General features: G+C 39.1%; 2 protein-coding genes across 2 annotated transcripts; one reads left to right on the forward strand and one right to left on the reverse strand.

Annotated features, from left to right (window-relative positions):
• Window positions 1-14,576: 14,576 nt before the first annotated feature.
• LOC122665633 (xylulose 5-phosphate/phosphate translocator, chloroplastic-like) lies at window positions 14,577-15,110 on the reverse strand. Its single transcript, XM_043861784.1, has one exon. The coding sequence runs from the start codon at window positions 15,108-15,110 to the stop codon at window positions 14,577-14,579; it is 534 nt and encodes a 177-aa protein (XP_043717719.1).
• A 6,315-nt stretch (window positions 15,111-21,425) lies between these two features.
• LOC122663855 lies at window positions 21,426-26,879 on the forward strand. Its single transcript, XM_043859506.1, has 4 exons — window positions 21,426-21,561; window positions 22,433-22,555; window positions 26,161-26,263; window positions 26,376-26,879. Exons 1-4 carry the CDS (start codon window positions 21,467-21,469, stop codon window positions 26,619-26,621), a joined length of 567 nt encoding a protein of 188 aa, XP_043715441.1. The 5' UTR covers window positions 21,426-21,466; the 3' UTR covers window positions 26,622-26,879.
• Window positions 26,880-27,710: the final 831 nt, after the last annotated feature.

A 27,710-nucleotide genomic window follows, 5' to 3' on the forward strand; every position in this document is an offset into this window, starting at 1 on the left:
CACCGCAACGACCACTGCCACAACCACCACGGTAACCACGACCACCGCGACCATTGTGATTACCATGTCCGCCACTACCAGAGGAACCAAAGCCGGCTGAGTTGGAGGAATGTGTGAGCTAAAAGAGATTGAGATTGGATTGGATTCTACATGAGATATGGGTTCCTATACAAGAGATTGTGATGACTAAGGTTTTTATAAGAAGAAAGATCTCGCATATTGAGTTTCCTAGAATAAGAGAACTGCAATATCCGTCAATTCGTTTTAACTCTCAATTCAAAGCTTAGGGACTGAGACCCTTCAACGGCCTCACCTCTGCAACTGATTGCCTTCACGGTTACGAACGAACATGATTTCTTCCACTACCGTTCTACCATTTCACAGCTTTCCTCCCGTAGGGTTTTTAACTTTTCAAATGAGCGTTACTTTGGGATGGTCGATACATGCATAATGATTATGAGCGTTACTTTGGGATGGTCGTTACATGCATAACGCTTATCCCCTTGGCCTTTAGCTTTCTTATATAGGGACTGTATGGGCCCCTTTCTTTTTTACCTATTGAAATCCTATACGACAAGTGTAAAAAGTAATTCCCCCTTTGACTGTTTTCTTGCATGACAGACAAATGGATCACTCTAGCCATTGGATAGATAAGGAATTTCATGAATGGAGAATATCTCAAAATTTAAACAACAAACTTCTCTAAATTACTATCATTACTCTATACTTACCTATATTTATTGAAATTACCCTACCTTAAACTTATTTTCTGATACTCCCCTGCTTTTAAACTTTTACATCTCCTTCTACCCTCATGTTCTTAAATACCCAGGTTGTCCTTCCTTTTCACCTAGCATAACCTACCATTTTTCTTCTATTTTTTATTATTTTTGTCATTAAAATAGTAAAAAATGAAAGCACCCACCCGCTTCTTCTCTCTCCCGTTTCTTACTCCATTCGATTTTTTTTTTGTTTTTTCTTCAATCTTTCTATTTAATTAATTTGTTATTCAACATTTCATCCTCATCGTTCTTCTTTGAACAAATTGACCTGATCCTCACCGTGATCCAGTTCTTCTCCTTTGTCTCTGTTACAGGTGCGTTCCCTTCTCTAAAACCGATCCATCTGTCATGGATTCTCAATTGAAATCGCCAAGAAGGCAAAGACAATTCGATGATTGATCTTGTGTCGTTCTATCCCATGGCTGCGTGGTTGAGGACAGATGGAGATGGTCGTGTAGAGATCAATTGTAATGGAGTGGGAGGGTTGCCTTCTGCTTCTGCGAATATAAAGAGGGAGAAGAAGAGCGACGACTCGAGAATCGCAGTGTAGGTTAATAAAAAATAAAAACCATGGAAAGGTAAATTGAATAAAAAGAGGAAGAGAGAAGAAATGAGGTGCTTCGAAGAGAGTCAATCTGTTCCATGGTTTTAGTGCACGGTATCGGAATGGGTATCAGTAACCTGGGTATCAGTAACTCGCAAAACCGATACGATACCAATACGGTATCTGCCTGGATCAGCTGTATCGGACAAAATTACCCTTGAATCTCCTTAAAAAATGAGTTTTCTAACCATTTTACCCCTTTAGCTTTCTTATATAGGGGCTGTGTGGGACCCTTTATTTTTAATTATTGAACTAAGGAGAAAATAAATCTTACACCACCAGTGTAAAAGGTAATTCCTGCTTTGACTGTTTTCTTGCAAGACAGACTCAAAGGGATCATTTTGACCATTGGATGGAGAATATGTCGAAGTATAAAGAAACTTCTATATCTTTCCTTTTTATGTTGGTAAAAAGAAACTTCTCCACTAATTTATGGCATATAGAGCTTTTTCCTTTTGTTCCCCCTCAATGATCCATCTTCTTCAAATAAACATCAAGGGGCAATTTGATAAATGGAGTTTGATTACTAAAATTAACCAATAAACACGTCGATTTTTTTCTCTGTTTCATGTGGCTGTGACATGCAAAGCTATGCTACAGGAGTGTGGATTTCTTAGAAGAGCTCTGATTGATTATGGTTTCAATTTATATTGGATACACAAAATCATGTGTATTGAATCACCTCAACTCTTATATTGTTGAATGGCACTCCTCTGTTCGCTCCTTGTGTTTGCTAGACCAAGAATATTTTCAATAGAATTTCATTTATTTTTTTTAGATCAATTGGTTCAAGATTCAAATAAATTTGGTTTGGATCATATCTGAATGTATATCGGAAGACAACGGAAGAAAGATCAAGAACCAAGCTTTTGGTTACGAGCACATAAACAAATCTTCTTCAATCTCTAGATAGCTTGAAAGTCTTCTCCATAGAGAACTCAACACCACAAATCCTTGGGAAGAGATGAAATCCCATAGAGAACACAAATACTTGCAGAGTAGAGAGAGAGAGAGAGAGAGGAAATTTGGTTTCCAGCTATGTGGCCTTTGAGTTAGAGGTCTTCTATTTGTAATCAAAACCCTAAGCCCCCCCCTCCTTTTAGACTCATACTAGGAATCGACCAAAGAGGGGGGGGGGGGGGAGAGAGTCAAGCACTTAAGTGGCCGGCTCTCTCTCCCACGCACGGGTTGGGTCCGACCTACCCCTTATGGGCTGCTTGGACCGGGTCTTGGACCCATGTCCGTTCTACATCTCCCACTCGCCCACACAGGGCGCGATAGATCAACTATGCATCCACATTTATCTCAATTGTGTAACTCTTTATATAGGAAATGAGGCGAGCGACCTAACGAGATAATATGGGGTAGGAGTACTATATCAAGTTTCCATTTAACCAAAATAGCACATCACTAACAAACAATCTCGAAACCCCAAACGATCCAATTACACTAGATCTAGCACTTTCAATCCCTCAGGATGTGCAGTGCCAACCCTATGTCAATCCAATTGTTCCCAACAACTTTCCCAATTGTGTCCCGATGAACTGCATCATCCATGATCCTAAGGAGTACCTCAAAGTAGCATCATTGGGCATCCTCTTCATCATGAAATTGTCTCAGGTAATTAACAAGGGTATTGAAGGATTAATATAATCTATATGGCTCACACAGTGACGAAGCAGGGATCCATTCAGTCGCTCTCACTATCGATCGGTATAAGCACATACAATATGATATGTATGCTATGTCGTAACTCCCTCTGAGGTGGCTATGTCACTCTCGAAAACATAAACGACATATAGATCTTAGTCTAATCACTATACCCCGCGCCTAACCGGAGTTTCTAGTGCAGTCACCCTCATGGTTTTTGCCTAAAACCTCACATTCGGCTTTCCACAGGCTACGTAGAAGTGTGGTATCTTCCAAGTTGGACTAAATAAGGTCTCATCTTAGCTTTAATTAAGGCATCGTGAAGCACAAATGCTCATGGGCTCATCTTGCTTGCTATCTACAAGCGCTAAGGCAAGTCACCGTGTGAGTGGGTCGACTCAATGCCTGGTGACATCTTTACAATAACAAATGAATGTGTACATACAATATCGCTCAAACAAATATATCTCATAAATAAATGAAAGAGAGATACAAATAAATATACATCCATAAAAGTGTTCCAAAGTAAAATACATATCAAATCCATCTCAGTCCCAAGTTCTTGACTAGGTTGGCCGGCAGCTCCAATCACTTCCAAGTCCTTTGATGGACACCCTGAGTCCTTTGAAGGGATGGATATGCCCCATTCAATATCTAAACTCCTATTGACAAGGGTAGTAGTCATATGGGATCTCTACTATTCATTTAGTTACATTTCATTTCTATTCTTTCTTTGATTACTCTTCCAGCTCATTCCATCCCTTCCAAGTCCTTTGATGGAAGCCCCAAGTCCATTGATGGGAACCCTAACTCCTTTGACAGAGTGGGCATCCATGAACCTTTAAAGTCATAGTTTTCTTTATTGTGTTTCACAAGTCCTTTGATGGGAAAGAGCTGTATAAAACATGCATTTCCTTACATTCTTATCATTTGTTCTTTCATTCATGAGGGTGCTTATCATTTATTCTTTCATTCATTAACATACAATACCCTATTCTTACTGTCTTTAAAAATCACACCATAATAAGATCATGCTCATACTATTTCACACATGTCAAATCATAAACTCATACATTTTATTTTATTTAAAACCCACCATGATGTAATGCCATCACTCAATAAACATGTATAATAACAGCCTAGACCATGAAGTGACATAAAAATCTCGATGATATGACAGAATTCCAGTCACTTTTACTGTTTTGGGCAACTACGATTTTCAACATCCAAAGTCACTAGAGTCACCTAGGTACCTACATAAAATTAACTTATAGAGAAAATCACTTGTACACTCCCTGTACTATGGCCCGAAAGCTTGATAAATTCAATTTTTTAAATAATTACTTGATGCCCCATGAAATCATGGTGTTAGTCTGTTGTTAGTGGTTGAATGGAAAAGTACATTTTATCCTTATGAGTTATTCAATTGAAACTTGTGAAGATAAAATGACCAACTTATCCCTTAAAGGTTTTAATCTAAAAAAATCCAAATTGATTCAATCCATCGCGGCGGCGAAGGTAAAGGTGAAGAAGAAGACTGAAATTTTTGCCAAGGCTCACCACTGCAACCTTCGACGACTAGTTAAACCAAATGCATTTGTGAATCCTTGAAGACGGAGAAGACCTGCAGCCATTACTCTTTCGGAGAAGCTTTGTAGAGACAAACCAGAGAGACCCTTTATGTGAAAACTGCATCTGGAGAGAGGAAGAAAAGAAAAGGCAGTAGAAGTACAAGTTTTTGTGTTCCAGATGTATTAGGTTCTTCTCTCTCTACGTCCCTCTCTATCTCACCCTCATATGTAGACACACATGCACGTTGATAGGTTTTGTTTGGATTTGAAAGTTAATCACGTTTTCTTGTGAGTTTTTGTTTGAAACTCTTAGATCTACGTTGTCATTGTGCTCTTTCTATTAGCAAAACTACTTATTAATGGCAATAAACCTCTGCTTCCCCCTTATTTGTCGAACTTCTTACTTGATAAATTCTTCAAATCTTGTGTTCTCTTATGAAGCCTTGGGAATTACTGGGGCTTGGGAAGTTTTTAATCATCTTATTAATTCAACCTCCTATTTATATTTTTTTTATCTAAAAAAATTGACTTTGTTTATTCATAGATCTGAGTACCTCCTTGCTCGCTTCCTCTTTCTGCTGCTTTTGTGTTGTTCATAAATTTCATATTGCCCCTGGATTCTGTTGCACGCCTCACACCAGAACCAGCAGCATAATAAGTCCCACCAGCTTCATCCTTACACCTCAGTCTCACATCAGCACCATCAACGCCATCACTGCTGCCACATCTCCACTCGCCAGGTACTTACACCAGCCCTGCAAATGGAGTTGCAGTTGATCAGAATGGGCTGAAGTAATGATTGAAGTCATTTAGAAAAAAGGGCAATTTGGTTAAAGGGTAAAAGGGTCACTTCACTACTTTAAAGGGTAGTTAGAGCATTTAGGATTTTTATAACCCATGAAGTCATTAATAAACAGTGACTAACTAACGGACATGGGCTACTTGTAAGAAATTTTAAAATGCAGGGGGTGTTCAAGTAATAGTTAAGCCTGGGCTTGGCCTACCCCCATCCCTAGAGGAGACAACCCATTTATGGTTCTAGTCGAGAAGAGATGTAAAAGGAAGGATCAAGAATGTCATATATCTCAGGACCTAGATCAGTTCCCGATGAACAAGTAAGAATTGCCTCAACAAAAATTAAGTCCATCGGGGTCTTCCATCTTTAAATTTAGGTTCCGACTCAATTTACTGTCCTCTCCGATTGGCAAACATCAAAGGAGAAGAAGGCGGAGGGTATTAGCAGCCGTTTCCAGTTGTTGTTCCCCTCCCAAGGGCAGGTTCTTACACGTTACTCACCCTTCCGCCATGGGAAACAACCCTATTCCTAATAGATTGACCCCAAAATAGCACATCCAAATTATAAGAAATCCTAGAGAAGCCACAATTGTGGAATTTGAACCTTGCAAATTTTTTTTTGTTCGAGTATGTAAATAAATCGCGAATAAAAGTTGAGGATGACAAGCAATCGAGCCATAGTACATTAGGTCATTTTCACAAGTGAACCTAACCTAGTAGGTGATACACCACAATTCTCATTAAAAATCCTTAAAATTATCCCTTAGGGTCATCAAGTCAAAGTAACCGGTTGACTACTTATCATCCAGGTACAATCAGTTAACTACAAGGTCGCACCGGTTCCTGGGGAAAACCTGCTTGTGAGAGCAGTATTGTGACCTTTCTCCCATATTTTCTGTGGGGTTCCCACTTCTCTCATCCATAACTCACTGTAGGGCTACATATAGACTCAAAACGATAAAGAAACTTGTCGTAATATGGGATATAAGGGTAGAATTGTCCTAGGTGTTCATCTTGGCAATTGGGGCAAAGGTTTCTTGATAGTCTAGGCCAAATGTTTGGGTAAACCCCCTAGCAACCAATCTAGCTTTGTATCGCTCCACTGTGCCATCAGAGTTCTGTTTGACAGTTAACACCCACTTGCAACTGACTGTTTTTTTTTGGGGAGGAAGTGGTACTAAGTCCCAAGTGCCATTTTTTGCCCTTTCTTCCTCCATAGCTGCCTTCCATTTAGGATCTTGAAGAGCCTCCTGCAAGTTCTTAGGAATAGAAACAGAGGACAAGGAAATCACAAATGCTTGATAAACAGGAGAAAGAGACTCATACGACACCACCTGAGAAATAGGATGCTGTGACAAGATCTAACCCATTTGCAAAGTGCAATGGGTAAGTCCAAAGAAGGATATGAAATAAATGGAAGAGGAGATGGGTCAGAAATATTACCTGGAGATGATGGATTTGGATCAGCTAAAGTATTGTCAAGTTGCAACCCACAGCGAGAGCGTTGGCAGGTGTATGTTTGAATAACCAGTGGTGGAATAATAGTAGGTTGAGTTTCCTATGGAATGGAAGACTCCCCCTGAACCAAAGAAGAAGTTTACCTAGATGTCAATGAGACACAATCATATGTCTGTTTATAATAAATACTTTGAAAGTACAAGGATAGAAATGCCCCTAGGGCAACATAACATAAAACACCTAGGAAAATTCTACCCTTATATCCCATATTACAACAAAACTAAAAAAGAATCTCAAGGAGGTAGAATTCGCATTTTGAATGACTCAAAACACCCTCTTCCAAGCTTTGTCCTTTGGTCCCTTTTAGATTTTATACTAAAAGAACCTTATAAAATTTACATGCTTTATCTTAATATAGTTTTGCTGACCTTCAGCAAAAAAAATCATAAATAGTAGTAAAAATATCTTATCTTATTGGAAATTTGAATCTAACCCTGGTGAAAAGAAATGTAGATGATCAACAATGATGCCAATTGAATTTTAAAGGATAACATAAGCAATTACGGTGCCCATCTCAGCTAAAATGTTATACCACATAGTGGTATTTCTAGTTTCTAATTCTTGTTGCCAATGTTATTTATATATCACTAGGATGGAGAAGACCAGCCATAAAATCCAACCTATGTGATATGCCGGTATTTTGAGCTTACGATTCCTCTTGTGTCACGCCCCAAAACTGTGTAATGAAGGAACTAATTATCCATTTAATTTAACAGTCATTTTGTCTTAAAAATTTAATCCAAAAATGAGTAACAAACATACACTTCCAACTACTTATACCCCCAACAAAAAAAAAAGCACATACTTATTAGCTTCGCTAGTTGCAAGGATTTGAGTAGGGTGGAATATTCTATGCTTAAAATGGATATCCTGCAGGTAACTTCTCAGATAATTCATATGGCTGTTACTACTAACGGAATGTCTATTTCCTTTATGTGTTACTTTGTTTATGGGTTACATAGTGTGAATGAGAGGAAAGAGTTATGGAGGTCGTTGAATTCTATTTCTGAAGGTATTCGTGAGCCGTGGGCTGCTTTAGGAGATTTTACTGTTGTGACAAACCATAAGGAGGTGAAGGGCCGATTTAACATGCGGTGGATGAGTTTAACAAATTCATTTTGTCCACTGGCCTTCTTGAGATCAAGGGGAAAGGAGAAGAGTTTACCTGGTGCAATGGGCAAAATGGGGCTAGTAGGATCAACTGCAAGCTAGGCTGTGTGCTCATTAATACGTTGTGGTTTGATTAATTGAGGGGTTCTACAATAGAAAATCTCCCTCCTGGAGTGTCTGACCATAACCCTATCTGTTTGACCATATTTGATGCGAAGAAATTTGGGCCTTAGCCTTTAAAGTTCTTTAACGCTTGGGCTAAGAGAAGTGATTTTCTTGAGGTGGTCTGTTAGGGATAGAGAGAGGTAGTTCACCCAAATCTAAATCCTCTCTCTTGTGTTTCTGATGTGCCTAAAACATGTTAAGAAGTTGTTGAAAACTTAAAACAATTTTTTTCTCCCTTCTGTTTTTTTTTCTTTTGCTAAAAGGTCATTTATATTAACGTCATCTTTGGTATAGTTTTTATTTTTTATTTTTGGTCAAAAAGAAATTTCTGATTGCATTTGGTATCATTTATGGAGTTTGTTTCTATTTTAAAAGGATTGAAAGAATACAAAAACCAAAAAGGGGTTGAAACTCATTTATGATTTTTCGCTATTTGTGCAGCAATTTAATGAACATGTGCTAATTAGTCCCAAAATGGAAGGGTAAAATAGTCATCTACTTTGGGTTTTAGAAAATCAAGCCCTCCACCCCTCCTCCTTAATTTTTCCTGCAACTCCACACGCCCCCTCATCTTCTTCTTCCAGCCTCATCCACGAGCTCCTGATCATGTTCCTATAAAATTTACAGTTTAATTTTTTATACACCACACTTTACCTACCCAATCTAGGCGTGACAAGTGGAATGATTCGGAATATAAGTGACCGAGCCACGACCAGGATAGGGCAGACCACTAGCGAAACGGTTATACTAGTCTAGACACGTCAACAAAATCAGTTAAGAACTTCTAGTGGATGGAGGCTGATAACCGTAATTGATGGGCGAGAAGATCTTGGATCTCTCTTTTTTAAGGGTTTCCTAATCCGAGCACAGGGTGACCACCGTACAGGGAAGAGCCCACTGGCGAATCCAAAGGAAGATTAGAGAAAGGAGGTTGGAGAGAAAATTGTATACGTAAGGGTCTTCGCACCCATGTAAAGACATTCTTTGATCAATAGAGAAATCAAGAAACCCTAAAGAGTATTCTTCGTTTTTCATAATCTTTTTCTAGCCTAATCTAGCTTGAAAGTTGCAGTGTTTGACGATTTCCCTCAGGCATCATTCTTTGTGCAACATTCTTTGGTGCCGTCTGTGGGAACAAAGAATAAGCACCTGTGAGGATTCCATCATGACAAACACCCGGAATCAATCGAAGATTTCTAGGGCTGCTGCCGCCGCTGCTCCTACCACAGATGATCCAATCCTAGAGGTGAACGAATCCCAGCAAGAGGAGTCTCAGCCAAGACTTCCCGGAGACCCGCCGCGGTACATAACGGTGGAACAATTTGATGAGATGCAGGCTCAGTGGCAGGGCAAGATGGATCAGATGGTAGAGCTGCAACGCGATTTCTTACAAGGAATCCCAATACCACCACACCCACTGCAGCCAAGGGAAAGAACCCCTCCCTTGAGCATAGCAAGAACCACAGCAACGGGAATAATGCTCGGTGGAAGGATAAAGGAGTCCAAGGGAACAACAAGTGCTAGGGCTCCCAGATGACCAAGGTCGAACAAGGTTTGAACAATAAAGTGTTGGAGTTGCGGGATCAAATTTAGGAGGTCATGAGAGGAAAGAACCTAGCCTAAATCACAACTTCCACTTCACTATCGATTTGGCCTTTACTGACGAGATCCGAGCGGAACCTCAACCGAAAGGATTCAAGATTTCTGCGATCGAGTAGTATGCAGGTATGGCTGATCTAGAAGATCACCTGGAAACTTTTAAGTCATTGATGTTCTTTCAGGATGCCTCGAACGCCATAATGTGTAGGGCGTTCCCCTCTACCTTGAAGGGGCGGCGAGACAATGGTTCTCGGGCCTCCGGCCACGCTCCCTGACCAACTTCGTGGAGCTTGGGCGGGCTTTTCTTGCCCACTTCGTGAGTAGTAGAGTCCATAAGAAGACAGTCGCCAATCTTTTGGCAATAAAGCAGCGCCTTGATGAGTCTATCAGAGACTTTCTCACGAGATTCAACAAGGAGGCGCTGGAGGTGTGAAACTTAGACCAGATCGTGAAGTTCCAAGCTCTACGCAACGGCATCAGGGATGTCAAGTTAAAGAGGTCCCTGATCATGGATGAACCAACGGACATGTATGAACTCTTCTCGTGCTACGAAAGCACATCAACCTGGTTGAAGTTCTTGTAGCTGAACAAGAAAAAGAAGGCAAACCCGAGAGGAAAAGTCAAGAAAAGAAAGATGACCAGGTTGGGGAGAATGGCCCGAAACATGGCAGAGAATAGAAGGAGGGGAAGAGAAATAGAGATGACAAGGCCTAGGTTACAAAGAATGATTTAGGCCTAGAGCCAGTTTACACGGCCCTCACACACAACGGGCATAAATCTTGAATGAGATAAAGGACCAGGTGACCTTACGTTGGCTTCTCAAGATGATCAAACCCGCGCACGAACGTAATAAGAGCAAATACTGCAGATTTCATCAAGACCATGGTCACGATACCAAGGACTGTAGGCAGTTGAAGGACAAGATTGAAGCCCTCATCCAGAGGGGCCATTTGAGCCGATATGTCAAGAAAGATGGTAATGAAAGGAGGCAGGAATATCGTTCCCGGGAGTTAGAGGAGAAGGCCAAATCACCTGCTCGAATGGATAGGGAAGATCGGGAAAGGGGGAAACGATATACCGAGAATGCCCCACTCATAGAAATTGCCACAATATAAGGGGGCCCAGGACTGGGAGGTGAGTCCTCCAACTCTAGAAAGAATCATGCTCGGTACGTGTTCCAAACGGAAGTGCTCGGTAAAATGAGAAGAACCGAGCATCAAATCACATTCTCGGATGAAGATTTATCTGACATACAATCTCCCCACGATGATGCCTTGGTAATCAAAATAACTATTGCCAACTGGCTATCGCTAGGGTCCTTGTGGATAATGAAAGCTCGGTTGACATCCTGTATTATGGCCCAGTTGAAAAAATGCACCTGAAACCCGAGATGCTGAAGAGGGTTGAATCTCCTTTGTATAGATTCAATGGAGCCCCTGTACATGTAGAGGGGTCAATTGAATTGTTGGTACGATAGGGACAAAACCCAAACTCTCTACGGTGATGATGATGGTGAAGGTGAATTCTACCCACAACGGGATACTAGGATGACCATGACTCAACACTCTACGGGCCATTATCTCCACCCCTCACCTGGTGATGAAGCTCCCTACCGATCAGAGAATCGGAGAATACCAGGGAAGCCGGATAACCTCTCAAAAATGCTATGAGGGTTACTTGAGGGCCAAGGGTAAGGAACCTCAGACACTCCTAATTAACCCTGAAGATGGTCAGGACAACCCCATATATGAAAGAACCGAACCAGCGGAGGTTTTGGTCCCCATAGAAATCATTGAAGGAGATGGGAGCCATACCATGCAAATTGGGGCAAGCCTGAGCGGCAAGTAGAGGAACAGCCATGTGGATTTCTTAAGGACCAACGCTGATATATTCGCATGGTCGAAATCTAACATGCCCAGAGTAGATCGGGAGTTGGCCAAACACAGGCTCAATGTGTATCCGACCTCTAAGTCAATTTTTCAGAAGAAGAGGACCTTTGCCCCAGAACGACCAGAGAAGGTGATTGAAGAGGTGATCAAGCTATTAGAAGCAGGGTTCATAGAAGAGGTCATCTACCCAAAATGGCTTTCCAATGTTGTAATGGTGCCCAAGCCTAACGACAAATGGCGGATGTGTATCGATTTCACTGATTTGAATAAAGCATGCCCTAAAGACTACTACCCTTTGCCTCGTATTGATTTGCTAATAGATGCAACTGCTGGTCATAAAATGTTAAGTTTTATGGATGCCTATTCCAGATATAATCAGATTAGAATGTATGAATCAGATATCTTGAAGACTTACTTCATCGTCAGAAGGGATACCTACTATTACACTCGTATGCCCTTTGAATTGAAAAAATGCAGGAGCCACCTATCAACACTAGGTGAATCACATCTTTAAAGGTTAAATAGGGTGCAATATGGAAGTCTATGTAGATGATATGCTGGTAAAGAGCTTGAAGGCATCGAACCATGTCACCGACCTGGAGGAGGCATTCCAAGTCTTGAGGAAAAGCAAAATGAAGTTGAACCCGACCAAGTGTGCCTTTGGGGTTACCTCAGGGAAATTCCTCGATTTTATGGTCTCGAGAAGGGGAATAGAGGCTAATCCAAGAAAAATCCAAGCTATACTAGAAATGCGACCACCGGGCAGAGTTAAGGACCTATAAGGACTAACAAGGAGAGTGGCGGTGCTTGGGAGGTTTGTCTCGGCTTCTGGAGATTGTTGGTTCCCTTTCTTTAAGGCATTGAAAAACAAAGCCCGGGAGAGACAGGCAAAGGGAACTAAGCTAACTTTTGAATGGACAGAAGAACGTCAAACAACGTTCACAGAATTGAAAAAGTATTTGACCAACCCACCACTCTTGACCAAGCCGGACCCAGGAGACACTCTTCAGCTCTATTTGGCCATTACCAAGGTCACGGTGAGCGTGGTATTAATCCGAGGAGATGGTCAGGTGCAAAGGTCAATCTACTATGTCAGCAAGGTGCTCTTAGACGCAGAAGCTAGATATAGCCACATCGAGAAGTATGTTTATGCTCTGGTAATGGCCGCATGAAAGCTAAGACCCTACTTTCAAGCCTATACCATAGAGGTAATAACAAACCAGCCTTTGAAGAAAATTCTGGCCAAACATGACCATTCTAGACGACTGGTGGCGTGGTCGGTAGAACTTGGAGAACTTGACATCTAATACAAGCCCCGTACTACCATCAAGGCTCAGGCATTCACAAACTTCGTCGTCGAGTGCACTTTACCAAATGATGAGGTGGCACTAGAGGATGGTGCTATGGAATTAACGGAATGGACTTTGTATGTGGACGGCTCATCCAACAGCTACGGATGTGGTGTAGGCCTAAAATTGACAAGTCTAAGAGGGTTCTTAATGCAGTACGCGCTAAGATTTGAGTTCCAAACCATGAATAATGGATCCGAGTATACAGCCCTAATTGCTATTTTGAATCTGGCAAAGAGTCTAATGATAAAGACTCTCACCGTGTACAACGATTTTCAGTTAGTGGTTAATCAAGTGAATGGAGAATATGAAGTGAAGGAACTGCGCATGGTGCAATATCTAGGGAAGGTACACAACCTAATTGATGGGTTTTCTTACTTTCAAATATTACAGGTGCCCCGAACACAGATCGCCTCTGTCGATGCGCTCTCAAGGCTAGCCACCTTGGAGTTTCAAGAGCTAGGCCAAACGGTGTACATAGATGTTCTTAGTGCACCAAGTATAGAAGAAACTGAGGACATACTCCCCATTGAAGTTGAGCCTTACTGGATGGACCCCCTCATTGCCTATCTCTAAGGGGGCATGCTCACAACAAACAAAGAAGAAGCCAAAAAGACAAGAATGAGAGTAACATGGTACACAATGATCGGGGGAGTACTATAAAAGAAGGCTTATGCTATGCCCTATTTGAAATGCCTCAGGCCATCCGAAGCAGAATACGTCCTTAGGGAAATCTATACAGGCATTTGTGGACAACACTTGGGGGCATAGCGTTGGTTCACAAGGTCAACAGGCAAGGGTACTTTTGGCCATATTTATGAAAAGAAACAATGAGTTTTGTACGCAAATGCATCAAATGCCAAACCTTCGCACCGATCACACGTCAATCGGCAACGGAGCTCACTTCCATCTCTAGTCCATTACCTTTCATACAATGGGGGATAGACATTCTAGGTCCATTCCCAAAGGTGTTGGGAGGTAAACAATTTGTGGTAGTGGTAGTTGATTACTTCACCAAATGGGTTAAGGTAGAGGCATTCGCATTAATCTCAACTGCGAAGGTGTGGAAGTTCTTCCTCCATTCCATCATATACAAATATGGCATTCTGAGAACCCTTATTACAGATAACGGAAAGCAATTTGAGCAAAATTTTAAGGAATTTAGTGATCAGTATGAGATTCAGCTATGTAAGACCTTGGTGGCACATCCCCAATCTAACGGCTTGGTAGAAGCCATGAACAAAATCTTACTAGATGAGATCAAAAGAAGTTGGAGACTGCCAAAGGGTTATGGGTGGAGGAGCTGTCGAGCATTTTATGGGCATACCGAACCACCACCAAACTCGCAACAGGCGAAACACCATTTATGTTGACATATGGGACTGAGGCAGTGATCCCTGTGGATTAGGAGAGACTTCACTGAGGGTACAACTCTACAATCCGGGTCACCTACCTAATCCTCCCAGGGGGTGGTTTGGGGTGTGACATGAACATTATGGCCAGTGTATCAAATGTATTAAAGAAAAGGAACAAAATGTTGATTCTTATTGAAAGCAAGTAGAATGAAGGTGAAGAAAACAACAAATTTCAGCTCTTCTTTCACCTTCAAGCTTCTTTGCCTTATTAGCTACTATCGTCTGGGAATACAGAAAAGTTCCACAGATTGCAATGGCAGATCCCAAAGCATTCAAAGGTCTCACAGGATTCTTGAAAACCAGAATTGATGAGACAATCACAACCACACTCTTCATTGTGTTTCCCACTGAGAATGTCAATGGAGTAATCTGATCAAGAGCTTGGTAAGAGGACTGATTATATAAATGGTAGAAGACACCAGATATGATCACCCACAGATACAAGGTCGATGGTTTCACAACAGCCAGTAGATCTCTTCTATAGCCTTCAACCCATTGAGACCCTTCAACAGACACAACAACTAGAAAAAGATAGAGTAGTGAAACTATAGTTATCCTTCCATATAAGTTCAGTCCATTTACTTCTTTGAAGCTCTGTAAGCTCTTTTTTGAACAAATGTTTCTAAGAATGAATCCCATATTACCAATGAGAGTTCCCCACATGCCTTGAAAGTTGAAGAGATCTGTCATCATCCTAGGGTCATTAATGTCTGACCTTTATAGAACGAAGTCAATAATGCCTCCACCTATTGTGGGATACCCCTCACAAACATCCGCACCGAACAAAGGATTGAGAGTGGGTGTGGGCAAACTCGATCGTACAAATATATAAAGTGATGTGTTGGGGTTCTTAACAAAGGTGGTAATTCCTATTTAGACTAGTAAATTGGGGACATCTCAAATCAAAACGTGTTCAAATAAACCTTCGTAGTGACCTGCAGCCAAATGGCTTTCTGTAAAAATGCACTTCGTCGTTATTGACGTATATAGAGTTTCACTCAAATAAAAACTCTATATATGGTTGATTTGTTTAGGATTCATTCTCACTTTCCTATTATCACATGTGCACAATCTCTTCTCTTTCCATTATCTTATATAGGGAATCCGATCTCTAGGCTTACCCTAATCTCATGTATAAATATATCTTTACCATCAATGAAAACTCAACTGAGAATTCTCAAATCTAATCATTGGAGGTCCCATTCAAGCAGTACTAATCAGAATCTATTGCAAGTCTACATCAGCAATTGAAGCCCCATTTCCCTATATCGATCTCAATTTTAGGGTTTTCTAAAACCCTGACTAAAATCGATTTTAGGGTTAGGGCTGTCCTATCAAACTAATTTTTTAAGGGGAGTCTTATACATAGCAGAGAAGTATTCAACCCAAATTTCAGCATCATTCATGGATTATTTTTTTTGACAAAATTCAGGTTTCTTCCTTATGGCAAATTTCTACAACTATCAACCTCTATTTTTCTAGTTCCTATGTGGCTGGCTGCATCAATTACTATTAGATCTGTTGAGTTATTTATCTTATAATTGTTGGTTCTATTGAGCTTTACTACACCACTTGTTGGTTTTATTGCTTGGCTTCTGTAAGCATGACTGATTAACTTGTTACTGCTGCCTTTATGAGGACTGCTACTGCCTTACTCTTGAGACTGAGTATCCTACTATTGGAGATCGAAGTTCTTCCACATTATTGAAGGTCGAATCTACTACCCTGGAGATCAGTTTATTTGGGATTACAACAATGTGTTCATGGTTATTGGTTGCGACTATGAATCTATTCAGTTGTGTGAAGCTTTTCTATTGGTTCATATCCAGCTTACTTTGAGAGTTTGATCTTAGCATTGTTCTCTAACTCAGGTTTGATCCAAGTTTTTTTTTGAGGTTACTATGTCAATTCTGCCCAGATATCTTCATCAGTTCTATTCAACATATGGGTGTCTATAGATTGGAGTTTTGCACAGTAGTTCTTCCTAGTTTGACGATTGATCAAACCTTGAAGATTGGAGCCTTTCTTTGCTTCAAATCAGATTTGTTTTTCTTATATTAGATTAGATATGAATATTGGAGTTTGGTGTTTCTTCCCTGCAGGAGTTTCCATCTAAGGAGTTTGTTTGATCGTTTGAAGATGGTTGAAAATTTATATGTTACATTATTTTTCTCAATGATTCTTTATCCTACTGCCTTTTCACTTACCCATCTCCCATACCATACCTTTAGCTTTTACCCATAACCACTTTGGAAGTTTATGGTATACTCTAATTTATCATTCCTTCCTTTTCCATTCCCATAGCATATTGCCATTACCTCTTACAAAATCTCTGTTATGTCCATGTGTACTACTACATGTGAGGGGGAGATAATGTACAATACACTTGCAGACATTGTAGAAGCAAAACTTGCAGGAACATTTGTGGCAAAACATAGAAGATCAAATTTTTCCACCATTGCCAGTGGGTATTTTTTTGTTATTGGGTTGAACTTGTCGTAAGGGGGAGATTGAAGTTTTGAAGCATATTGAAGATATTTGGTTGTTGCCTGCCTATTTGAGGATTTTCAATTTAGTTGATTCAATTGTTTTCGCTGCCTGATTAAAGTTATTTCGTTGCTTAATGCCCTAGTTTTTCACTTCAAGATTTTATGTCACTATGACACTGAGATTCATCACTGGACAGCTATTGAAGATTGGTGAAAACTTTGCTGATAAAGTCTGCCCAAGTTTTGAAGATCAATTATTTCAAGTTCTTGAAGGTTTATTTGGAGTGTTAGCATTTTTTTCTTATTAGTTCCAGCTGGAGCTTCTTTACTTATTTGTATACTCCAGCTTGAGGGGGAGTGTTGGAATATGTATACCAGAATACCATGGGGGTATTCTGAACTTTTGGGTGTTTTATTTATTCTTTATTTATGTATTTATGAGTAAGGGTAGAAATGTAATTAGGCTATGACACTATTCACATGAATAGTATCGTTAACACTATCGTGAATAGTGTTTTCCCTTGTAATCTCTTTTATTATTATAAATAGAGAGCTTGACTGATCTCATTGATCATTCAAGCCATTCTCCCATTCTTTACTAACATTTCTTCATTTGAGTGACACACCACTTGAGGTCTGGTATTAGATTGTGGGATTTGTGAGACGTGGATGTTTGTAAGGTAATTGATAAGGCAAAGTAATGTATGCCAACTCATTGTAATCAATAGGTGCATATAAAGCCCCTTGGCCCAATGTTTATCAAGCATTCTTTTATCACAAATTTTGGGATGTCACAAGTACTGATATATTGCATATGGTTCATTCCTTCTTTAATTCTTATACCTTACCTCTTGGATGTAACCATTTGCTAATATGCATGACACCCAAAAAGGAGAATGCTACATCGGCAATTGACTTCAAACCTATTAGTCTGTGTACTATGTCTTACAAAATCTTGACGAAAATTATGGCTAATAGGCTTCGAAACTTTCTCCCCTCCTTTATATTACCTTTTCAAGCTATCTTCATCCCTGGTAGACAGATAAAAGACGACATCACCATTGCCTAGGAAATTTTTTTACAACTCAACAAGATAAAAGGAAAGACTTGCTATGTGGCTAAAATCTATGACAGAGTAGAATGGCCTCTCATTTGCAACTTTTTCAAATATTGGGGATTGAACAACAAAAGGACCTCCCTCTTTCACTCCCTCATACCTTCCACTTCCTTCTCTTTCAAAATTGAAGGGAGTCCTTTTGATTTTTTTAAACCCTCAAGAGGTCTTAGCTACAAGGTTGCCCTTTAAGTCCTTATCTCTTTTTGTTGGTTATGGAGGTCTTTTCTAGACTCTTAGCAGCCTATAGAGACTTAGGAATGTTCAAGGGGTTTAAGATTTCTAAAAGTGCCCCGAAAATCTCTCACCTATTTTTTGCAGATGACACTTTCATCTTTTGTAGGATGAATGAAGAAGATATTCTCATTATTAAATCAATTCTAAAACTTTTCTCTGACCTATCAGGTCAAGAGATCAATTTTCGAAAAGTGAGATTTTCTTTAGAAAAAATGTGAACATTTTGCAGAGAAAGAAACTTTGTTCTCTCCTTCGAATGTCAAAAGTGGCCCCAAGCTCTCTCTATTTGGGAGCTAAATTATGTCACTCTCGTTCAAAATGTAAGGATCTGGACTATATTGTGAAAGGGGTAAGCTCTAAACTCTCCATTTGGAAATCAAACTCTTTATCTTATGCTGGAAGGAGAATTTTGATTCAATCTGTATTAGCATCTACCCCATCTTATCTTATGTCTTGTTTTTTGTTCCCATTGAAAGTCTGTAAATCCCTTGATTCTATTTATCTTAAATTCTGGAACAATGATATTGGCACCAGGAAGAAAGCCCACTCAATTAGTTGGAATAAAATTTGTACCCCCACTCATTTTGGTGGCCTGGGCCTTCGTAAATCGTTGACCCACAACACAACCCTAATTTTAAAACTTGACTAGCGACTCCTGAAAGAGTAATCATCTCCATGGGATAAAACTTTCAAAGCCAGGTACTTCCCTCGGATTTCCCTTTTTAATCCAAAAACCCTTTCAAAAAAAAGGATCTTGGACATGGAATGGCATTGTTGCCTCACTACCAGACCTGAAAAAAATTTGTTTTCTCACAAATAGGTAATGGAAAATAATACATATTGCTGGTATGACCCGTGGATTCAATCAATCCCGGGGCTCTTAATACCAACAGAGATTCCTCTTGTCCCTTTAGTAAAGTTAAGGATTTAATTTCTAACAATGTATGGGATTCTGCATTTCTCAATAATTGCTTTCTTGATGTTCTTATTGATGAAATCTTGAAGATCAATATTTCAGAATCTGATGATCAATGGAGATGCTCCTTATCTAGTATTGGGTTGTTTTCCACTCAACTCGTGGCCAAGTTCATTGGTGCAACTAATCACTCTAGCCCCATTCTTATCAAATGGTGGCAATTTTTTGAAAAATTAACAACCATCCGAAATCTAAAATGTTCTTTTGGCGTGTCTTAAATGCAAGACTACCTATCAAAGCTACTATCTTGAAATGGATGTCCGTCGAGCCTACATGTGTTTTCTACAGCTATTGGGATGAATCCAATTGGCATCTTTTTTTGTCATGTAATTGGACTATGCGTATCTGGGCATCAGGCCCTCTCAGATTGAGAGCAAAGCATCTCTCCAGCCCTTCAATGGTACATCTGTGTACTTCTCTCCTTTATTTTAATGTCTTTGATAAACAATCTTTCATTTGGTTTTTTTTTTTTTCCTGTTTTTATTATTACATGCTATTTTGCTTGGAATGTATGGAACAAAATAATTAAAAGGTTAGCCAGAGCTGATCCTTAGTTGGTTCTCAGGGATGTACTCAAATGGCTTTCTAATTTAAACATTCACCCTCCATCCCTTACATCAACCTTAACTGCATCTCCACTAACCATACACCTCACCTATGTGATGCATCAGGAATCTAACACCGATTTACAATTCCCTGGTTTAATTTGTGCAGGCATATATGACCCTCAACTAAGATTAACCGGTTGGGCTTTTTGCATTTTGCTAGCTGGACAAAATGTTTTAACATCTGCAGGTTGCCTCACAACAACTGATGCAATGGAAGCAAAATTATATGGGCTTCTACAGGGGTGAAAACATGCGGAGGAAGCTAAGATCAACCTCAAAGATATTTGGTGTTACAATAGAGAACTTTGCTCCTATCTGCATCTGTCTGACTATATGCAAGGTTCAAAAACTCGAGTCTCAGTGCCAACTCGGACCCTTGAAAAATCGAGTTGAGCCGAGATCTCCGCGAGATCGAGCCGAGTTGATGCACTTTTTTTTTTCTCGACTCGAACCCTCATCTCGGTGGGTTTTAGACCTAGTTTGGGTCTGAAACTTGGTTTTCAGCCTATTTTAGGCCATTTAAATACAATGGCACTATCAGATTTTGCAAAAACAAAGTCCAAATAGGAGTTTCAGTTAGTGGGAAAGCAGGACAGACATTTACTTATGCTAGAAACCAGGACAGACACAGGACGAACACACTTATTTATGTCTAATACCATTTAAGTGAATGCTTTTGTATTTGTATTTCATTTACTTAAGATATTATTCATAAATAAGCAAATACCCCTCTATTTGAATCCAATAAAAGTAGTTAAAAAATCAAATTCCAAAAGAAAAAAAAGTCAATCCCTCAGTTCAAGAACAAAAACTGGATTTTCAGCGGTAGGTGCAATTTTCAACTTTCTAATGCTGGGGTTTTTCTCAAATCTAAAAATTCCATAAATCTTAATATGGTAAAACATTGCTAAAAACCAAAAGTGCGGTAAAATATTCATTTGTTTTGATGTCCAAAAATATATTTTCATTCAGAGTGATTTTAACAGTATTCGCGCACATCGAATTAAGTTTGACCGATACATAACTCCTTCAATATAAATCAAATTTAAGCAATCTTGGACTTGTATTAGAGTTAAATGGAGTAGTAATGAACTTGTTTATAATATAGTTAAACTTTTGGCTCTCAATGCCCTGAATGATCACTGTAATCCATCTCACCAAAACTATGATGTAAATTTCCCCCTTAATTCTACCCAAAAATAAAAAAATACCCCTTAATTTAGATATTTTATCTTTTTCATTAAAAAAACCACATCATTGTAATCAAATCCTCACAATTTCAATGCATCCAAACACAATTTGTGAAAGGGATTTTCAATCCCATGGATTTATAAATTTATCCAAACATTGGAATTTCAATTGAAGTCGCACACCTGGGTGCCACTTTTGGTTAAACATTGGTTTTTTTTTGGTGAAAATTGGTTAAACATTGTTTTGCTATCGGACTCGAATAGCTCTCTTTGTGACCATCAGATTCGAATCGGATGGTGTCTATCATCTATGTAAGAAATTTATTTTAGTCATTTTCACAGCTCGACTAATTCAGTGGGAGGGGGCAGACAGAGAGAACCATCATCAACTATCCACCATCAACCATGTCGTTCATGAAGGGAGATCTTCTGACAAAAACTAGGAAGCTCGTGAAAGGTCTTGCCAAGGCCAAGCCCGTATGGCTTAAAGCCATGGAAGAGTTCGTTACCTTGCCCCTTCTTCACTTCATATATACCCTATATTCTTTTCTTAATGTGTGTTTGGTGTTGTCATTGAGATTGATTTCTCAGTTCCATTTCTGAAAATTATATTATGTTCTGTGATTCTATCCTTACAAAAGAGTTTTAACAGATTGATTACATGAAACATGTCATTGGTTTCTTGAATTGCTTAAACATTAAGATGTACAATCGTGGTTCTGATGAAGAAATGATTGATGGGTGTTTAACTTTAATCGTGTTTACAATGGTTTTGGTGGAGAGAAAGCCAGAGGGGTGTCTTTCTTCTTAATTAGGGTACTGAGCTAAGTAAGGGATTTGTGTTTTCTGTCATGGCACTCAAAGACAAAGTGGGTCACAATCCTGGAGAAGTTCGAATCTTTCATGATTTCTCTAGGCTTCAACTAATATTTGTTTTTTTATCTGTTTACTTTTTGGTATTCATGTCTATATCGGTTCAATAACTTCCAGATTTGATTTTATGATCTGCCCTGGTTATTGACTTGAAGCTGTCTCTTGTTGTGTGTATATGTGTGTTGGGGGACATTGGGGGAGTTGATGTTACCAAATGGGTCTGAGCAGTCAAATTTTTTTTTTTTTTATATCTTTACAACAGGGTTTCTCCAACAAAGGAAGGAAAAAAAAAATTAGAATAGAGATTATGGACTTAAAAATTCTGTTGAGCTTGCTTAATTTTTATTTCCATTACTTGTTTGGTGCTTAAATTGAGATATCTATTTACACAAGTGCTAGAGAACAAATTATTTCCTACATGAGAGTTTCTATTTTGATTTCTTGTTATGTATTGGTTATATATGACATCCTTACATATGGTTAAATTGCACCATCCAGGGCTCCACCTGTGACATTCCCTCGTACTGATGGAAAAGTGGAGAAAATCAGTCTTCCTGAGGATATCTATATAAAGAAGTTCTTTCAAAAACATCCAGATTCTAAATATGAAGATGCTATCAGGTATTCCCTCCTTAAAGATGCATGTTTTCTCTTTTTGTTTCTCTATCTGTTTATCTTCCAGCACTTGTACATACAAAAATTATTTACCATTCTTTTTCTAAAAAGAAAAAAAAAATGTTCTGTACGTATCTTGTTCTATAACAAGTATTACGAAATAGGGATGCTCCTATGCTGTTTTCGAACTCTTATTATTTGCAGTTCAGATCTTGCTGCCTTATTTTTCTTGGATATGGTAACTACTTTTATTCAAGAGACCAAAAACAGGAGGAGCCTTTGAATAATTTGGGACATAATAGCAGATAAGAATTAGGAAAGACTGCGTAAAATGATAAATCCCTGAATGTATAGAGTCCGTTAATGTCCACACTTTGCTCACTGCCAGGCAGGCTATCCCAAATAACCAGGTGTTTCTGGAAGATTGAAGGAAAATGAGATGTTCGTGGGCCTCCAAATCCAGGAACATCCAATGGATCATTGCACTCAAGTCTGCCTTCATCTCCAAAGAAAGCAATTGAGAGGTGTGAAGTAAATAAGAATAAGAAAATGCCAAGACCATAAGTGGTCATGGATTTTCCAACTGCCAGGGATGCTGCAGTAGTCTGGATTCTTTGCATAGTTATCACTGCAATGGAAAGCCCTAAATTTTCAAGGCTTGATTATAATTTATAGGGAAAATATCATTCCCCTCCCCTCTAAGTTTGCCTAATATCAATCCAGTACCCAAGTTTTGAAAAATATCTACCCCCTCCCCTACTTTATAAAGATTCTATCAACCATACCCTAAGTGACTAACGGTGTTAAAATAAGAGTTTAAAAGATGATATTACCCTTTAATTGGAGTTAAAAAAGGTGTCTGGGGTGGGACCCACCCCTTCTTCATCCTAAACCCCATAATACCCTTAATGTGATTTCATTCCAATTTTACCCTCCTCAACCCCAAAACTCCTTTTGCGGCTTCTTCCCAAAAAACCTTGTGTTCTTCTTCTTCAACCCCAAAACAAGAACCTTGAGTGTATGAATTCATCGAGCGTGCAAGCTTTCCCACTGCATGTACCCTTGAGATGGTATCGCTCTTAATCGAATTCAAACCCCTAACCTATAGTGTTTTTTTAACTATAAACTAGGTTTTCCTAACTGAATCTGAATCTCTTAATCCATTCATATTCGTTCTGTTTCAAAAAATCCCCAATGCGTGGCTCTTTTTTCCACCAAATCACCAAACTTAATTTCTTCTTTCTGACGGGTTGACACAAAGTTCAGAAATTTAAAAACCCTTCAACGAAGCTTAGGAATGCAATTTTGAATCAGTTCCCCTGTTTCTGGCAGTTCCATTATCCAATTTGGACATTTGGAACTGCTTAGGGGCTATTTGGAAGAATGGATTATGTGGGTCATGCATCCTACCACTAGACCTCACATCCACCGCTGGATAACAAAATTCTTTTTCTTGAATTTCCATTTTTCCAATTTTTTTTTTTTTAATATTAGCGAGCTTCTCTGGTTTCTGGTTCTAAGTTCCTTTTCTGACTTCCTTCCTTCCCTCTTTCTTAGAATCTCATTGGGTAGCAAATTCCTACTGCATCCGTGTGATGGGTTGTCCAAGTCTACCTTCAAGAACTGTTGGGTGATTTCTGAAAGGCTTGAAGTTTGAAGTAATATATAGTCTAGGTGTTTCATGAAGATTTTTGAACTGGGTTTTTTTCTCAAACTTGCAGTGGTTGTGACCGTGAATGACTCTTTCTATTTTCAGATAGGTAGAGGCATTGTAGATGTGGAGGGTGTTCTTTCCAAAATAGAAATAATTGTGGTCGTGAATGACTCTCATGGATTGACTTCCCTTGATATTTAGCTTCTTTTGTACAGATCCAATGGTTGGTTCAAACTTGCTCTTGGAAATAGTTCTTGTCAAGAACAGAAAGGAGTTGCAGAGCAAAGTTTTGAGTATAATTTGAAAGCAGAGAAATACCCAGGATAGTTAGAAGATTAGAAGAAGATGCCAATGCGTCACTCTCCATCTCCCATCCCTCTCCTTCGACCCCACTGAAACCGCAAATCCACCTTCCCTTTCCCTTCTATCCCACTATATAGCAGCGAAAAAATAAAGTTGAAACCCTTCTGCAAACTAATCGAACCACCCCTTCTTCTCATTTTTTCCCAGAACCAACCCCACTGTCTTCCTTTTCCAAAAACCCCAATCCAACACTCCTTGGGTCCACCAGAACCAGAAAAACAAAAAAGAGTGAGAAGAAGAAGAGCAGAGAGGGCGAGAGAGAGTACAGAACCAAAAATAGAAAACCCTTTCTCTATGTTCTTCTCCACCCCCCTAAAACCCCTCCGTTTTCAACCAACAAGTCTTCTCAGATTTGTCACTGGAGCACTGCTACTTTCCCGTCGTCTCGCTTGACTTCATCACTTCCGGTAGGTCCAATGAAATCTTTGCAAATAAACGACATCATCATGAACATCTGAAGGCTCTGGTTTACAATGGAGGGATCTCTTCAGAGAAGACCAAAGTGTTTGGGTTGAAGAGGGCAAAATTGGAATAATATAACATTAAGGGTATTATGGGGTTTTACAAATTTTGTATATGCCACATCATCCCTTAATGGCATTTTTTAATGGTTAGGGTACGGTTGATAGAATCTTTATAAAGTAGGGGAGGGGGATGATATTTTTCAAAACTTGGGTACTGGATTGATATTAGGCAAACTTAGAGGGGAGGGGGATGATATTTTCCCTAATTTATATTATTGACTGTTGTTTTCAGAAGAACTTTATTTCCTTTTTTTTGTTGTTTGGGGGTGGGGGCACACAGAGTTCTCTCTAAGATGCTGCATTGTCAACTGACCTCTTGAATGTTCTCTTTCGGTCTTTCCTTCTTCACAGTAATATTTGATCTAGTTTTCATGAGATGCAGCATTGCTACTCTTTTCCTTTTTTTTTTCCCCCCTGAGCCAGGTTCAAGATTCAGTGATTGTACATGCATGTCACATAATTGGTGAGCTATATGTAGACCTGGATCATAGAAACTTTAATTCTGATTCAATTGATAAGCTTATCAGAACTTTCTCATGGAATTAGAGTCAATTCTCATAGCCTGTGAAAACTGATTTCATTCTGGTAGCCTGTGCAACTGACTGAAGTAATGTTCTAATCTGCATAAAGGTCCCCCAAGACTGCTGATGTATCCTTCTACCGTTCAATGTTTACATACTGTATTCATTAGGTTTAGTGCCTGTTTCTCTAGTTGCATTACTACTTATGCCATTTCTCATTGGATATTAAATGTTGCATAGCCACAACACATGCTAATTCACTTGGGAAATTATGCATTGTGTAGCCATATTTTTTAAGTGTTGGTCTTGGGTTAAATAACTGTTCTTGTTTTAGATCGGTTTTTTGTGCCATTAGCATGGATCCATGGTATTCACAGACATATTAGTCTCATTAATACATTTTGGTAATGAGAAGTATTATGTTGTGGTTATGGAATACTTTCGAGTCATTTTCAGGGCTGGATCTTGTTATCTTGGGGTAGAAAAAGAAAAAAATATCTTTAATGATTGATCGGACTTGCAAATGATGATGTTATCGTAATTCAACAGGTTTTGTGGCTTTGAACCCCCTCCAGCTCGTGTCTTTGGTTGGCGAGTACTTGAGCTGAAAGAACAGGGAGTGAGCGAGGAGGAAGCGATGGCTGTTGCTGATGTATGTATAAATCGTTTGATAATACTAGACTGTTTTCTTTAGGAGTGTGTCCTATATCATCACTCTTATCTACTTTTTTTATTTTATTTATTTTTTACTTTGCCGAGTGTAGATGGAATACCGATCAGAAAAGAAAGCAAAGAAGCAAGCATATAAACGGCTGAAGCAGATTGCACGTCTCCAAGGAAAGAAACCTCCACCTAACCCATATCCAAGTGCTATCAAGGAAATACAGGCTGAAGAGAGGAAGTATGTTCGTGACCGTTTCTTCAATCCCAAGATACGAGAAGTCGTGCAGAAATTGAAAGAAGAAAAGGCAGCTGAGATGCAAGAAAGAATGAGCAGAGGTGGTTGGTAATTTCAATTTGCCTGACATAGGCAAGCATCTGTGGCTTCTTAAACCCAAGCCTAATAAAATATTGGCCTGTAGGGGTCAAGCCATATTTAGGATCTTTACGATGGGGTTAATTTTATTTTGTAGGGATGTTGATCTTGCATTATGAAGTGTTTGGCCATGTAAGATTTTGTAAGATGGGGCAGATGACAAATTCCTCACCTTATTCGATTCGGTCCATTAATTTTATTTGTTTAAAATGCAAGCTTTTTCTAATTTCTTATAAATAGTAATTTTTTGATGAGTTCTTAGAAATGGTACTTGAAGTGAATGCATGCCAAACAAATGACCAAGAGGGGTTCCTCAATATTACATGGCTTGCTCAGCCAACTTGTTTTTGTTTTTTTGTTTTTTTTTGTTTTGTAATCAGTTATGATGGTTTCATGAAAATGTTCGTTGGATTGTTAATATGGAATCTCACTCCTTTTGGCTTTATGGAGCATGTGGACCAAGGAGAAAAACTACATGGACAAATAAATGCCCATTTTGGTTAAGTATTCTTTTGTAAGTATGTGTGGGTAGTTTGTAAGTTTTTTTCTCTTAGTGATGGGTTGTGATGGTTTGAGGTTATGTTCATGAGCTGCAATGTTTATCTGTTAATGGTTCAGACATATATATTTGAAGCCAAGGATAGATTTGGTCATTTCTCTTTATTTTGCTTGGGACTTGTTTCTTCATCTTACAGTTAACATAGCTTCATTACTTATCGAGCTACCACGAGGACCATATCTACTCAGCCATTGCTGTGGATAAGGAAATTATTGGTGTTTCCATGTGTTACTTGTATTGGAAAATATGAATAATCTTTTCTTCCCATGCCCCTTCTCAAATTCTGTTTGTAAGGGTTTGGTGAATAACTTTTGTTTTCAATAAAGAATAATTAGATTTTTTTTATAGTGAGTGGATATGAGTCTTCCGCGTGAATTTTGAAGGAACAAGTCCTCTCTGATTAAGGATATCAAAAAAAAAGAACATTTAAGTGAATTCAAGGCTGAAAAGAGAAGCTCCTCTGTCATGCGGGGGAAGAAGTTAGTCATGCTCGAGTCTATTGCA

The sequence above is a fragment of the Telopea speciosissima genome, chromosome 6, assembly GCF_018873765.1.
Source record: "Telopea speciosissima isolate NSW1024214 ecotype Mountain lineage chromosome 6, Tspe_v1, whole genome shotgun sequence".
In the NCBI taxonomy this organism is placed as follows: Eukaryota; Viridiplantae; Streptophyta; class Magnoliopsida; order Proteales; family Proteaceae; genus Telopea; species Telopea speciosissima.

What these genes read in the sequence shown, in the direction of transcription:
- LOC122665633 (XM_043861784.1), bottom strand. Translation starts at nt 15,110, where the DNA reads ATGTGGGGAACTCTCATTGGTAATATGGGATTCATTCTTAGAAACATT.
- LOC122663855 (XM_043859506.1), top strand. Translation starts at nt 21,467, where the DNA reads ATGTCGTTCATGAAGGGAGATCTTCTGACAAAAACTAGGAAGCTCGTG. An exon ending in TGGCTTAAAGCCATGGAAGA is followed by an intron (nt 21,562 to 22,432) that starts GTTCGTTACCTT and finishes TGCACCATCCAG; the next exon opens with GGCTCCACCTGTGACATTCC. An exon ending in AAGCGATGGCTGTTGCTGAT is followed by an intron (nt 26,264 to 26,375) that starts GTATGTATAAAT and finishes TGCCGAGTGTAG; the next exon opens with ATGGAATACCGATCAGAAAA.